The sequence below is a fragment of the Artemia sp. Qi Xiang Cuo genome, chromosome 11 (assembly GCF_049724085.1).
Source record: "Artemia sp. Qi Xiang Cuo chromosome 11, ASM4972408v1, whole genome shotgun sequence".
NCBI lineage: Eukaryota > Metazoa > Arthropoda > Branchiopoda > Anostraca > Artemiidae > Artemia > Artemia sp. Qi Xiang Cuo.
In genome coordinates, this window is record NC_142804.1 from 46,816,557 (window position 1) to 46,831,217 (window position 14,661).

The 14,661-nt window shown below is 38.0% G+C and overlaps 1 protein-coding gene across 6 annotated transcripts in view; it reads right to left on the reverse strand.

Moving 5' to 3' along the window:
* The window catches only part of LOC148947048 (uncharacterized), a 60,262-nt gene that overhangs the window by 14,001 nt on the left and 31,600 nt on the right, over positions 1-14,661 (reverse strand). For 3 of the 6 annotated variants that reach the window (XM_089096842.1, XM_089096840.1, XM_089096841.1), the window contains exons 2-3: positions 11,079-11,274; positions 6,838-8,349 (exon numbers count right to left, since the gene is read on the reverse strand). In XM_089096842.1, coding sequence (XP_088952968.1) covers positions 7,680-8,339 — 660 coding nt within the window. In that variant the 5' untranslated portion in view covers positions 8,340-8,349; positions 11,079-11,274 and the 3' untranslated portion in view covers positions 6,838-7,679. Of the gene's footprint in view, positions 1-6,837; positions 8,350-11,078; positions 11,275-14,661 lie in introns of those variants that run through there. The other 3 variants (XM_089096844.1, XM_089096843.1, XR_016142415.1) reach the window with 2 other exon arrangements.

A 14,661-nucleotide genomic window follows, 5' to 3' on the forward strand; every position in this document is an offset into this window, starting at 1 on the left:
CTTCTCGATCGTCGCATATCGAGTCTCTCTGTCCAGCAGTTTTCTCGACAGATAGCAAATTGGATGCTCTCCATCACTGAAGGATTGGGACAGCGTGGCTCCAATTGCTATGTCGGAGGCGTCTGTTTGCAAGAAGAAAGTCTTGGAAAAGTCAGGAGGATATAAAACTGGGTATGATGTAAGTCTGCATTTCAGTTCTTGGAACAAGACTTGGTGATTAGTCTCCCATGGTAAATGTCAGGTATTTGTTCCCTGGTTAGTGTACTGAGTTCCCTTGTGAGTCCGGCATACCCCTTGATGAACCTAGAATAATAGTTGGTCATTCCAAAGAAGATTCTCAGCGCTTTCTTGGTGGCTGGGCGCTGGAATGTTTTGATTGCTGGTACTTTATTCAGTACTGGACTGATCGTACCTTTCCCAACTGTGTGTCCCAAATATTCTACCTTGCTATAACTAAACCTACTCTTCCTGGTATTGATTTTTAGGTTCGCCTTGTTCAGACGTTTTAATACTTCACTCAGGTGCTCTGCCAAAGTGTCGCTGAAAACTATTATGTCATCGAAGTATGCTCGAGCGTGTGGGTTTTCTCTCAATACTTCATCGATCATCCGCTGGAAAGTGCAGGTGCGCCTTACAGCCCAAATGGCATTACACGGAACTGGTAATGACCAAATGGAGTCGAAAATGTAATTTTCTTAACCGAACTACTTGCCATCTTGACTTGCCAGTATCCTTTTCGGCAGTCTATTATCGAGAAGAACTAGGCAGTCCGGAAGATTTCCAATATTTGCTCAATGCGCGGCATGGGATAGGCGTCGAATTTAGTTATAGCGAATTTAGAACTTGCCTATAGTCAATGCAAAACCTCCGTTCGCCGTCCTTTTTTTTTACAAGAACTACAGGGGACGACCATTCGCTATGTGAAGGTTCGACAACGCCATCTTGTAACATTTTTTCACTTCTTGCTTCAGCACTTCCCTCTAAGACTGTGGCACACGATACGGTGGAACTCGAATCGGATGGTGGGTTCCAGTGTGTATTTCATGTCTTACATTTGTAGTCCCGAGGCTCGTTGACAGAACTTCTTTCTGGACGACGATTTTATTTAGGATTTCTTCCCTCATCTTGTGTGGCAAGGCGGGGTTTATATCCGGCATTGCTTCACATTCCTCTTTTTCATAGGTTTGAATGGCAACTGTGTTTTCTTCGTCTTCATCGAACGTTGCGACGAAAGCTTCATTGCTATCTTTCTCATCTCTTTCCTCATACTTCCTTAAGGGGTTGATGTGATAAATTGCTTTCTTTTTTCTTGAGCCTCGAAGGTCTATTTCATAGTCGATTGGCGAAATAATACGCAGCACCTGGAATGGTCCTTGCCAACGTACATTAAGTTTGTTACTTCCTTTCGGTAATAAAAGTAGAACTTGGTCACCGATAGACCAGGTCCTTGGCTGCGTTGCTTGGCCGTAGTACCGCTTCATTTTTGCTGCCTCAGATGCTTTTGTTTCTTTAACAAAACCGCTTATTTCCGATAATCGCACGCGTATCTGTCGAATATATTCTGCAATAGGTATTGGGTCTTCCCCTGTCTTATCTTCCCACTCTTCTTGCATTGGGTCCAGGACCCCGCGAGGATTCCATCCGTATAGTGCCTCGAATTGGCTATACCCCATACATGGATACGTTGTTTCTCGACATGCAAATAGTGAGAATGGTATAAACTTGTGCCAGTCGTTAGTTGATGTCCCTACGTATTTGAGAAGCATGGATATTTGAGTCCCGTTGAAGCTTTCAGTTTGTCCATCTGTCTCCGGATGGTATGGACTTGTCCCTATTGGTTTTATATTCAGTACCTGGTACAAGTTCTTTAAGACAAAAGACAAGAAATGATTTCCTTGACCTGTCAAGATCTCGTCGGGAATTCCATAACGCGAGACGAAACTGGCAACTTCATCTGCAATACCGGGTGATTTTGTTGACCTCAGTTGCATAACTTCAAGATATCTAGATCCTTATTTGTTAACAACTAGAAGCCACCGATGACCCGCGGAGCTTTTAGGTAGGGGTCCAACTATATCCATGGCAATTCTCGAGAATGGCTTGGTTATGGTGGGAAGAGACCAAAGGGGTACCTTTTCCTTTGGTTTGCGTCTGGCAGTCATTTGACAAACTGTGCATGACTTGATGTAACTACCGATGTCCTCGTAAATTCTGGGCCACCAAAAACGACGTAGGATGCGGTCACTGGTCCTCGCCTTGCCTAAATGACCACTCATCACGTTGTCATGACCTATCTTAATAATCTGTGATCTATACTCACTGGGAACAATAAGCTGTTTTTTTGTTCTACCAAGATGATCAGTCCAAAGTCAGTAATAAATTCCGTCTTGGAATAAAAACTGCTGAGGAAGAGAGCCATCAATTTCTCGCAATGCTGTCTCCCTCACAAAATTAAATGTTGGGTCCTTTTCTTGGAGCTGAGAAAGTGCTCCAGATTTGGTTGTCTGGCGTTCCCTGCAGGTTGCTATGTTACTGTCTAATTCCGGATCAGAACCCAGATTTCCAGCTTGGGTTGTTGTGTCTGAAATCAGTCCCTTGTTGTTGGGGTCAGACTGATCTGTGGCAGACAAATGAGGCAGGGTAGTGACCTCTGTATCAGAAATCATTTGTCTTGAGCTTGAAACATCATGCGGTTTTGTCATTGATGACTTGTCGCAAGGGCCAGAATCATGCAGAGCCACAGTCGGCGCTTTATGGAACTCTGAGTTGGGTTCGGAGCTGGGACCACTATGATTCCTTGATTCTCTCTGCCTGGCTTGAGATCGTGTCACCACAAAGGCTTCTTTTGTTTCCACTTCGAGTAGATCCTGGACATTAATCGGAAGCACGTTCCCTCCAAATTTCGGGAAATTTATTCCCTGCAGAATGTTTTGGGGAAATATGGGGCACATACCTGTTTCAATCATTCCTTCAAGGATTCTTCCTGTGTGATCCGTATGCTTTAGAGGCAGAAGTCCAACGGCACATTCTATTTTTTGGCCTTCCGCCATAACATACTTCAAAGTTTTCTATAATACTAGTTTCTACAAGCTCTCGATCTTGTTGCATCTCCTTCTTCAGGTGATGTACTAGAGACAGCTGGTTTTCTTCGTTCAGCTTCCGCTCTGCCATTAAAGATTCTCCTAATGCTTTCTGCTGGTTTTCCACCAAGGCTTTTGTCGACTGAACCACTGAATGCTGGAAGGCTTCTAGCGATGACTTCAAGACAGTCAGGTCCATCTTTGACATTGTTTCTAGATCTCCCCCTTCTGAATTATGCTTGGTTCTTGACCTTTGTGGTAAGGAACGAAGTCAGTCCTTGGAGCTCCTCCTTCCCTGGATGGTATTTTCGTCTCCATGTCGTCCGCCAGCGCAAAAGGTAAAATTATATGGGCTTAACTTATGGATGTTTAATAGCAAAGAAGCCTGAATTAGAACTCGAACCCGTAAGACAAGAAAGGAGCAAAAAAAAGAACAAGAAGAGAGAGAGAAGAAAAAAAAAAAAGGTGGATTTCTGTTCGGAATAAACAGTAAACAAGAAAAGGGATTTCTGTTCGGAAGTGAACCCGAAAACAGGAATCAGAAAAAAAAAAAAAAAGGATTTCTGTTCGGAAATAAACCCGTAAACAGAGATCAGAAATAGAAAAATGGACTTCTATTCGGAAGTAAACCCGTAAACAGAAATTGGAACGAAAACAAAGTGAATTTCTGATCGGAACTGAACCCGTAAATAGAAATCAGAAAAGTAAAAGAAAATTGGATTTTTGTTTGGAAGTAAACCCGTAAACAAGAAAAGGAATCCCTGTTCGGAAGTGAACCCGAAAACAGGAATCAGAAAAGTAAAACAAAAAAAAATAGATTTCTGTTCGGAAATAAACCCGTAAACAGCAATTAGAACGAAAACAAAGTGAGTTTCTGATCGGAACTGAACCCGTAAACAGAAATCAGAAAAGTTAAAGAAAATTGCATTTTTGTTCGGAAGTAAACCCGTAAACAAGAAAAGGGATTTTTGTTCGGAAGTAAACCCGAAAACAGGAATCAGAAAAGTAAAAAAAAAATGGATTTCTATTCGGAAGTAAACCCGTAAACAGAAATTAGAACGAATTCTGATCGGAAACTGAACCCGTAAACAGAGATCAGAAAAAAAAATGAATTTCTGTTCGGAACTGTACCTGTAAACAGAATCAGAAAAGTAAAACAAGAAAATGGACTTCTGTTCGGAAGTAAATCCGTAAACAGACTTGAGAAACGAAAGCAAGAAAACGATTTCTGTTCGGAAGTGAACCCGAAAATAGAAACGAAAACAAGTAAAATATTTCTATTCGGAAATAGAAACAAATAAGTGAATTTTCTGCTCGGAACTAAACCCGGAAGCAGAGATTTAAAGTAGTCTTTCTTCGGAAACAGAACCCGGAAAGAAAAACCTCACCTTGGGAACGGATCCCGCCGCTGGTCACCAGATTTTATAAAGGAAGTTAAAGATATTATGAACCGTTTTAATCCCTAGTCAGAATTAAACTAACTATAGTATTTATAACACTTGCTTATATACTATCAATTCATTCCTTCTTCGCTCGGCGTGCACTCTTCTGTGACGTCAGCCCATGCGACAGGTCACGTAAGCCATTAATTAATACATTTGAGTTCAGCCCATTGGAAAGGTCACGCAAGCCATTAATTGGTACATAACACGTAGATATGAGCAATATTTTTTACATGAGCTACCAAAACTTTATCTAAGACGTACTGGTACCCCGCAAGCCCCACCCCTCGAGAAACGGCATAAAAGTGCCTTTTTTCGTGCCATATGACGCTTGCGGATGGCGAAATTTATATAAACCACATACATATGAGAAATAGCTTTTGAATGAGCTCTTAAGCACCTCTCTATGATGTTCTAGTAATCCGCTAGGCCTGGAAAAAACAAGAGGAAGAAAAAAGACCGTTTTAATATTTTTTTAGCTTTTAGTTACTATGGGCTGTGGTTCGCTCTATACTAGGTTGCAGCTAATGCTTCAACCATGACAAAGAGTTCATTGAAAAAACTCCCCAGAAACTAGTTAGCATTGAAATTTGTGGAATCTAATAGATGGTAGAATTTTTAAAAAACTAGTAAATATAAGCAATAGCTCTTAATTGACCCATTAAACATCTATCTACGATGGTGTGGTAGCCTGGAAAGATTTCAGTAGCTTACTGATGAGCAGACGATTTATGAAACTTGCTCAGGGGGCTGGGTGGGGGAGTGTACGGGAGGGGTTCTTGTAGACCTCCAGTTAAGGGTTCTGGAACATAGCTATTACAATAGTGCCTACTTTGTACTTCAGAGCCTTTCTACTTAAGAAGTGGCACCAAAAGTGTTGTTTTCAGTGCTATGTCGCACTTATGAATGGTAAAATTAATAAAAAAAAAGCACGTATATATGAGCAATAGCTTTCAGATGAGCCATTAAATATCAATCTTATAAGTTCTGCTAGCCCAATAGTCCCAGCTTTTCCACTTGAGACACGGCACCAAAAGTGCCGTTTTTAGTGCCATTTGGAACTTGCTGATGGTGGAATTTATATGAAGAACGTAGATATGAGCAATATCTTTTACATGAGCTATAAAAGATCTGTCTACGATGTTCTGGTAGCCTGCTAGTGCCAACCCTTGAGAAGGGGCACAAAGTGTCATTTTAGTGCCACATGGCACTGGCAGATGACGGAATTTATAATGAGCATATGAGAAACGGCTTTTGAATGATCCATTAAGCATCTCTCTATGATGTTCTGGTAGCCCGCTAGGCCTTTTGAAAAAAAAAAACGATGCAAAAACGTGATTTTCCTTGTTGTTCAAGGACGGGGACTGTAGTTTCCCTGTATTAGGTTTTCGACCTTGCTGATTCCAATGGTACACTTTATCTTTTGATCTGACACCATTTTCGAGGGGTTTGAGCCTTTTTTTCGAAATCACCATAATTTCTTTTCACAATGAACTTTTACTTTTAAAACGAACCGAAATAATAGTTACCATTCCTTAATCACTGTCAAAAGGCAATTTTTTTTACTAGGCAGTTTTTTTTTTTCAAAACGTGTTTTTCAACTTTTGGTTACTATGGGCTCTGGCTCGCTCTTTAATCGGTCGTAGCTACCGCTGCAACCATGATGGCTGGTTAAGATGGCTAGCTCCGAAAATGTTTTAAAGTTATTTTGTAAATGTTTACTTCCGCTTCCTTATGACAGTGGCCTGAGCTCAGTTTATTGACATAAATTAAGAAAGCGATTTTTTTTTTTTTTTTTTTTTTGACAAAATCAGGCGACTGCCTCTTGGATATTCTGGAATTTAGGCTTTTACTGGCTCCTTACCAAAAGCCTATATAGGGAATAATATACACGTCATTATTATCGTACAACTGGTGTATTAGGTCATGGTTGCAGCAATAGCTAGAACCTAGTAAAGAGCAAACAACAGCCCATAGTAGCCGAAATTTAAAATAAGGTTTTTAAAGATACCGTCTAGTGAAAAACGGTTCCCATATAGAATTATTTTGAAAACAAGAGTTGTTCATTTAGATTTAAAAAAAAAAACAGCAATTTATAATTGCCAAAAGAAATTAAAGATATTTCAGAACCTCTCAAAAACGAAGTCAAAATGAAATAAAAATTTTGTCATTGAAATCACTATTGTCAGAAACCCTTGGCTGGAGGTTTACAATCCCCTACTTTGAGCAACAAGAAAGGTCACATTTACATGTGGGTAGCACTGATGTATCTTCTTTTCTCCACAAGGGTTCCTATCAAAGTCTGCAACACAAGACTTGCAATAAAAATTTATTTCGATTTAAAGTAAAAACATGAACTTTTAAAGCTAAAATAATTTAATTTATCAAAATACAAAACAATTTCACTCGAAAAAAGTTGAGCGGAATAGGCTGCTAACTATTATTCAACATAAAAAGCAGGGAAAGACTTTTTGAGATGACAAAACCTTCAGAAAAAAAAAACTTTTCATACTCCAATTATATTTTTAGAATTAATGCTTCTTCAAAAATAAAGAACACCTGAGTTACGGTATGTGTTTCAAGGACAAAATATATAAGGATACGAGACCAGGGCCAAATCGTCCAACTAGCCCCCCGTCATAGATAAGAGGTCGGGTAAAACCAACACAAGTTAGAAGCCCTTCTCTTCCCAAGAAATGTTAGTACAACACCACTGTAGTCAAAATACAGAATTTCAAACTTCAGAACATTACACTTTGTTTAATATTCAAACCTCAAACTTCAGCATTTCAGAATATTAACAGAAAAAGTGGGGAAAAACTTTGCCTTACAAGGAAGAAGTTCACGTCATTTTCAGGGTCTTACGGAAATACTTAGGGTAATGTAAAATTAAATTTTACTCTTCCTTGCTTGTTATTATGATCCATCCAAGTCGGTAAAAGGAATTTAATTCTAATAATCAGAAGTTCCCCGTTTTATTAACCAAGCCAGAAATTTTTACTCTCATAGGTATAAAGGCACTATATGTTTATTTTATCACATTTACCAATCATTTTCTCTTTTGCTTCTACGCGAGAGGAGGAGACCTAAGATGGCTCTTGGTGGGAATTCCCCTTATTCTTCCTCCTATGAATCCTTAATAACAGGAGGCATATAATTATGGATGAAATGAAATTGGAGAGTGCCTTGTAATATCCTGATAAAAATCTAAAGCATTCGCCTCAGTGTCACTAAAAAATTTAGTTTCTTTGTCAACTGTTTTCAATTCTATAAGAATTTCACTAAGATCAGGCATATCAATTCTTTCAGCAGCTCCAACATCTGCAACATAAGGCCTGGCATAGTCACTTAATTTTGGTTCAGCATCTCGTTTAGGAAAACTTGGTCGGCTTGCTTTTGCTTTCTTATTGAGTGAAAACTCTGCTTTCTTCACAATATGCTCAACATTTACTTCCCCACAAGGTAAATTAGTAAAGACCCTGTCTTTAAATGGAAAATTTAGGTATTTATTAGTGCAAGCACCATCAACAGCCTTAGTAATTTGATCATTATTAGTTGACAGCTTTGATGGTCTCATGAGAACTTGTTCATGCCGTTTTTGCCAAAGTTTAGTGCTTTGAAGTCTTGGCATAGAAAAAGGACCCGATCTTAATCCTCGCTGATAATATTCACCAAAAGAATCAACACTACTTTTACTACTTGCAAAATCACTCACTAGAGAGCTTCTCTTGGGTTGGCATTCCGGCAAGCGAATCAGGTCGACGGTTTTGTCTTTTTTTGACACTAGTCTAACCGGTAAATGTTTGTGCTCATCCATTAGTTACAATCTAAAACAAAAACAATCAAATCTTACACATCTTTTCAGCTAACTTATACCATCCACCACCGGCATGAAGAAATTTCCAATACAGAATATAGATTTAGATAAATGCTCTCGTAAGAGGACAAAGCAAAAGGTCGAATAGTGAAATTTGCTAACGCTTGATTGGAATGCATTAGTGCATGTTTTCATGGAAAAATATTTAATAATACTAACTATGCAACTATCTATAAACTGATGAATTACTTAACCCACTTTTGTCCATTAGGACTAGTTGTGATTAAGTACCAATACAGATCGTTTCCAAGGTTGGAATACTTTTTGTATTCACTGTTTGATTGGAATATAAATATATTCTGAATTAACTTTTTTTCAAACACATTTCAAACATGTCACATTTTATCGGGTGCTACTATTTGAATTCTAGAAGAGTATTTATAGTGTGTCTTAGAACTTTTAAAATTGTATTTTTTTTGCAAAATGTGGCCCTAACATAAAACAAAAAATACTGCTCATGATGGAAATCTTCCAAGAAAATAATTGTTTCTTGAATGTTGAAAGATTCAACTTTTTCATATAATTTCTTTGTACCAAATCGCAAAATTATAGAATTGATGTGATTAAAAATCGGTACTGGTGCATTATACAGGCCCACAAAAAGAAGTCAAGTTTGGTTAATGCTAATGAAATATAATAAAATAAGATGAATATATAATAGTTTAGAAATAAATTTGGGCTACATTTTTGCACATTAGAGGGGTGTGGGGAGGGGGGGGGGGTTGAGTAAAGCAGAGCATATATTAAATACTTAACCTAGGTACCTTTTCCCGCCTAAACCCCAAAAAACAATAGTTTAAATATTGTAAACGCAATGAAAACCACGCTTTGCATTCCATTTCTCTATTGAAATACCCGTTTGGCGGGTTTCATCTCTCGTTTCCTTGATAAAGTATATAGCGGTGGGCCCGTATTATACACAAGTACCAAAAAATCTTATTGACATTTTTTCGGGGGAGGAGAGGGAGGCAAGATCTTTGGATTTCTGTTCTACATGGCTTAGTTATTGGCATTGCCTGAACAGAGTTGGTAGAGGGTTGAGCTACATTAGGATGAGTTGAAGAAGTTCAACAGGGGTTGAATTGAAAGGACGCCCAGTTGAATAAATTTGTGGTGTACGGCCACCTGTAAGCACATTGTGCAGTCTAATGCTAAGGAATATGAAATGCAAATGAGTGCACTATTCTGTATCAACTTTTAATTGCAATTATTTTTCTAAATACATCAAAACTGTGAAAACTCTTCATATCAAAGCCTATTTGGTTAAAAATATAGCCAAAACAAACTTGTTTCGGCTTGTAGACGTGATAAATATATCACAATCTAGTATAAACAACCTTGGATAAATCGCAATTTTTTAAATGCAACTGTAAAGTGCAAGACAATCATTCAAAAATTGAACAACGCTGTTATAGTAACAAGCTACTGCCCCAATTAATACCTACACATAGATAGGCTGAGTTAAAATAGCTCCGCCTAAGATTAATTAAAAGAACTTTCCAGGATTGATAAATTTTGAACCCTCAGAAGCAGGGTTGCCACGGGTGACACTTTTGTGCCACTTTTGGCACTTTTTTTTAAAGTGGTAGTTTTTGGGAAACGTAATACTATTGTGACACTTTTAAGTAAAAGTGGTATTTTTTTTTCAAAGAAGCACTTTTTTACCAATATGAATTAAAAAAAAAAGAATGAAAACTGTCAATGTAGAAGCATCAATACCCTTTTTTCTTCCATTTTTCCATCTCTTTGTTTTCAGATCCAGAGACACTATTGCTATGTTTATGCTCCTTCATATTAATCATAAATCTTATGCCTCATCATCATCATATTGATGATAAATAACAGCAATTTTGGAAACCTTCTGACTAATCAACCAAAAAAAAGATTATACGCACTTCCTCTTTTTAGCTATTTCCTGGTCACGAAGTTTTGAGTGTAATAAGTGATAACTTTCTCCCATGTACCTCACACGAAGGATATCCTACAGTTTTTGCCAAATAAATTATTTGAAAGAGTTAGTGTCTGATCGACTATTAGCTGTATCAAACAGTTCGTGGTAACGAACTGTAAGTAAGAAGCGGCTCGGCTCAATAGTTACAAAAACTCTAAAAAACAGAATTTTGATACCAGTAGATACATCAAAAGAATCAGATTTTTATGCTGATTTCAAACATATAAATTTCATCAAGTTTAGTTTTACCCATCACCCAAAGTTACGAGACTAAAAACATTTGCCTTATTTTCAAGAAAAAGGGGGAAACATCCCCTAAAAGGTATAGAATTCTAATGAAAATCCAACCATCCGATTCAGCGTATCAGAAAACCTAATTGAAGAGGTTTCAAGCCCCTATCTGCAAAAAATGTGGAATTTTGAATTTTTTGCCAGAAGAAAGATCACAGGTGCGTGTTTATTTTTTTGCTTTTCTTTCCCAGAGGTCGTCGTATCAATCTAGTGGTCCTAGAATATCGTGAGATGGCTTATTCGAACAGAAATTAAAAGTTCTAATTAAGAGTTCTTTACTTTTTTTTGAAAAACTTATTTTGTGCAAAAAGTTTTATTGATTAATAAACAGGAAAAATGGATCTTTATTTTTGGGAGATTTTGCAAACCTTAGACAAGCTTGTATTCTTTGTATCCTGATCTGCATGCCAGGGAAGAGTTTTATTTTTACATCTTACCTCTAAGGAAATGGACACTTTAATGGCAGGTTCTTACTTCATAGCCACTGTCTCTTCGGTATTTTACCTACCACTGGCAAGCAAAGGGCCTTTTCAATTTATTATTTGTTCAAGTTTCTTTAGTTTTGAAATTTCTAGATCATAGTGTTACTGCTATTTCTTCTTAAAACTGACAGGTAGCATTTCCAAGCAGCATCTACAAAAAAAACAAGAAAACACTAGGTGGGAACATTTGAGTAGGTTTTGGAAATTACCAATCAATGGTTATTATTTTGTAACAACGTGCCAGTTTTTGGCTGTTTTTCTACGTAGCTGCTTCTTGACACACGGACTACCTCTACTTAAGTGCAATAAGTAATTGCATGGCAACATTTAGCAACTCTTCAACCAGTCAAGAAAAAGGCAACACAATCTTGAGAGAATCTTCACAATCTTCATCATGAGAAGCTTCAAATACCGTCCTCACACAAGCGAAGTGATGTGACCACAACTTCAAGAAAGCGTTGTTCAACAAACCATCCTGCACCATTTGGGACTCTATAGAAGAAATCAACTCCCTACCCTCCCTGAAACTGGCAGATATAGGATTCATTCTACCCTTAGCAAGTGCAATTTAATGTAATTTTAAGATAGCATTGTTTATATACAACACAGAATTTTCAAAACCCAAAGTGTATGAACTCTGCAATGACACGTGATCTTACGTGAATTTTAAGACCCTGGGTGTTATAATCATTATTTAAAAACACAAAGTGATTGCCATTTTTCAGAAAACTGTAATTACGTATTAAGAAATAGACTTTATATGAGGCAAAGGAGTGTATTAACACGTTTAGCCAGAGCTACATTCCACTGTAAGTACAGACACTGGGTAAAATTGGTTTTGTAGTGTTATGTGTTAACCATCAATGCAACAACAATAGTTTGGGCCAATATGACAAGCAAGTTTAACTATACCAAGGAACAAATGCATTTTAAATCTGTAAACGTTCTACAAAAATTTCAATGTCATCAACTTGATTTGGTAGGCTCCATTAAACTTGAGTGCAAAACTGTTGTTTAATTTGTAAGAAGTTTTGTAAAAATTGGGCCGTTTCAGTGGATATGTAAGTAAGTAAGTGATTTTTATTGCCCAAAAATTCACATGGAATTAAAACAGAGCATAACAAAGGACAAAGAAAAGAAAAGTCACACTAGGGAACATCGCCAAACATATTTACACATTATGTACGTTAGCAAAACTACTGGCACGGTAAGGCTAGCAACGGGTTCGCTCTTCCCTTGGCGTTTTTCAGAAAATTATTTGAAAAAAAACTACGTTTTCTAAAGAGTTAAAGAGGCTGAGTTACATGGTCGAACCTTAAATCGTACAGGGATTGGGAGGCACTGTCGGAGGGCTGCCGCCCACAAAACGCCCTGCTTTCGCAGCCTTTAAATAAAAAAAAAAATTTTTAAAACTGAAAGTAAGGAGCGACATTAAATCTTAAAACGAACAGAAATTATTTCGTATATGAAAGGGGCTGTGCCCTCCTCAACGCCTCGCTCTTTACGCTAAAGTTTTTATTGTTTAAAAAAAGAGTTGTGAGAAAGTCAAACTTTAGCGTAAAGAGCGAGGCGTTGAGGAGGGCACAGCCTCTTTCATATACGGAATAATTTCTGTTCGTTTTAAGATTTAATGTCGCTCCTTACTTTCAGTTTAAAAATTTTTTTTTTATTTAAAGGCTGCAAAAGCGGGGGGTTTGGGGGGGGGGGCGGCAGCCCCCCAACTGTGCCTCCTAATCCCTGTACGTTTTAAGGTTCGACCTTGTAGCTCAGCCTCTTTAACTCTTTAGAAAACATAGTTTTTTTCAAATAATTTCTGCACGTTTCTGTACAGTTTATTACTTATTATTGCTTGACTAACTGTTAGATGATTGTGTATTATTCTTTTCTTTCTCGACAGGGTGTTTTAAGGGTCGACCTTGTAACTCAGCCTCTTTAACTCTTTAGAAAACATAATTTTTTCCAAAAAATTTAAAAAAGAAACTGAATTTTTTTTTTTAAATTTAAATTCAGTATATAAAAAATTTGATCTAACGGTGAATCGAACTCGGGTTTTCCGCCTGACAGCTAGAAGTCTCACCGCTACACTAAAGACACATAATTGAAATTGTTTTTTTAGTAAGGTGATGAATCTTTTTGACGCAAGCAAAACTTGATATTTGGTTTTTGGAAAACAGGGAAGGAGTAATCAGATTGAGCTGAAATTTCGAGGATAAGCTCCCAGGCCCCAGGAAAGCTTAGTTTCTAAATTTCAGCTCAATCAGACCACGTTAAAGGGGGGTTGTGGTGGGAAAAATTAACATGGGCTAATATAGGAAAACAAGGTTTTTACAAATACACATAAACAGGTTAGACATGCTTTGTTATGAAAATTGACGCGCAGATATTTTCATAACAAAGCATGTCTAACCTGTTTATCTGTATTATTTGAAAAAAACTAAGGTTTTTCGTAAATGTAAATTCGGGGGATAATTTTTTCGGTCTGAAAATATCAAAAGGCCCTAACAGGTCGAATTTTGCTTCTAATTATTCCTCATTAAACCGGATCAGTTGCCAACTGTGTACTTTGGGCGTTGATAATAAAAAAAACGAAATGAATTTTAAGTGGCTATATTTGGTTTTTTGAAAACAGAAGGAGTGATTGGATTAAGCTGAAATTTCGAGGATAAACTCCCGGGCTCTAGGAAAGCTTACCTTCTAAATTTCAGCCCAATCGGACAACGTTAAAGGGGGCTGTGGTGGGAGGGTCCAAACTTCCGGCCCAGTTTACCCCATGAAGATAAAGTCGGAGGAGGATGAAATTTTGCAAGTTTCTTAGTTTGAGCTTGGGCTACAAAATGCGATTACCGCCGTCTCTCTGCGACCTCTAGGACCTGAAATCGCTTAACATTGTGGTGGGTCGCCTCTTTATAGAGGCACAAGTGTGCCTCCTTGATTCTCGGTGACCCGGTTAACACAGACTGTTGGATCCGATACACGATAATTACGCATGATATAGGAGTTACTCGTCGATGCTGGAAGACACAGAAGGAACTTCGCGAATCAAAAAAACAGAACTTACTTTTACACACTGAGCAAACGACAGGTATTTCCAAAGAGGTGCTATATACAGTGCATGGGAAAGGGCAATGGCATTATACAGCGACGCAACATATTTACGGCAGAACCGATGTCTGTTACCAATAATTGACCCGAACACAATCAGGATTTTCACTTCTACGTGGCATACAAGCAGCGTCCCGGTGGAGTGCAGGATTCGACCGATTGGTAACCAAGGTAAGTAATACTCTCAGATGGTTTCACACCTGAATCGCACAAAGGGATTTCTTCTTCGCAGTGTTCCACATTGGAAAACAAGAGGAAAGATTTTGACACATTAAATGACAAGCCTACGTTATTGTATTTCCTATTCAACACAACAAAATTTTTCGATAGTCGATCAGCGGACCTAGTCACGTTAAGCAAGTCGTCAGCATACGTCATCAACGAAACATCAATCCCTTTTGAAACACAAGACGTAGCTACTTGGGCTTGCGCCGGC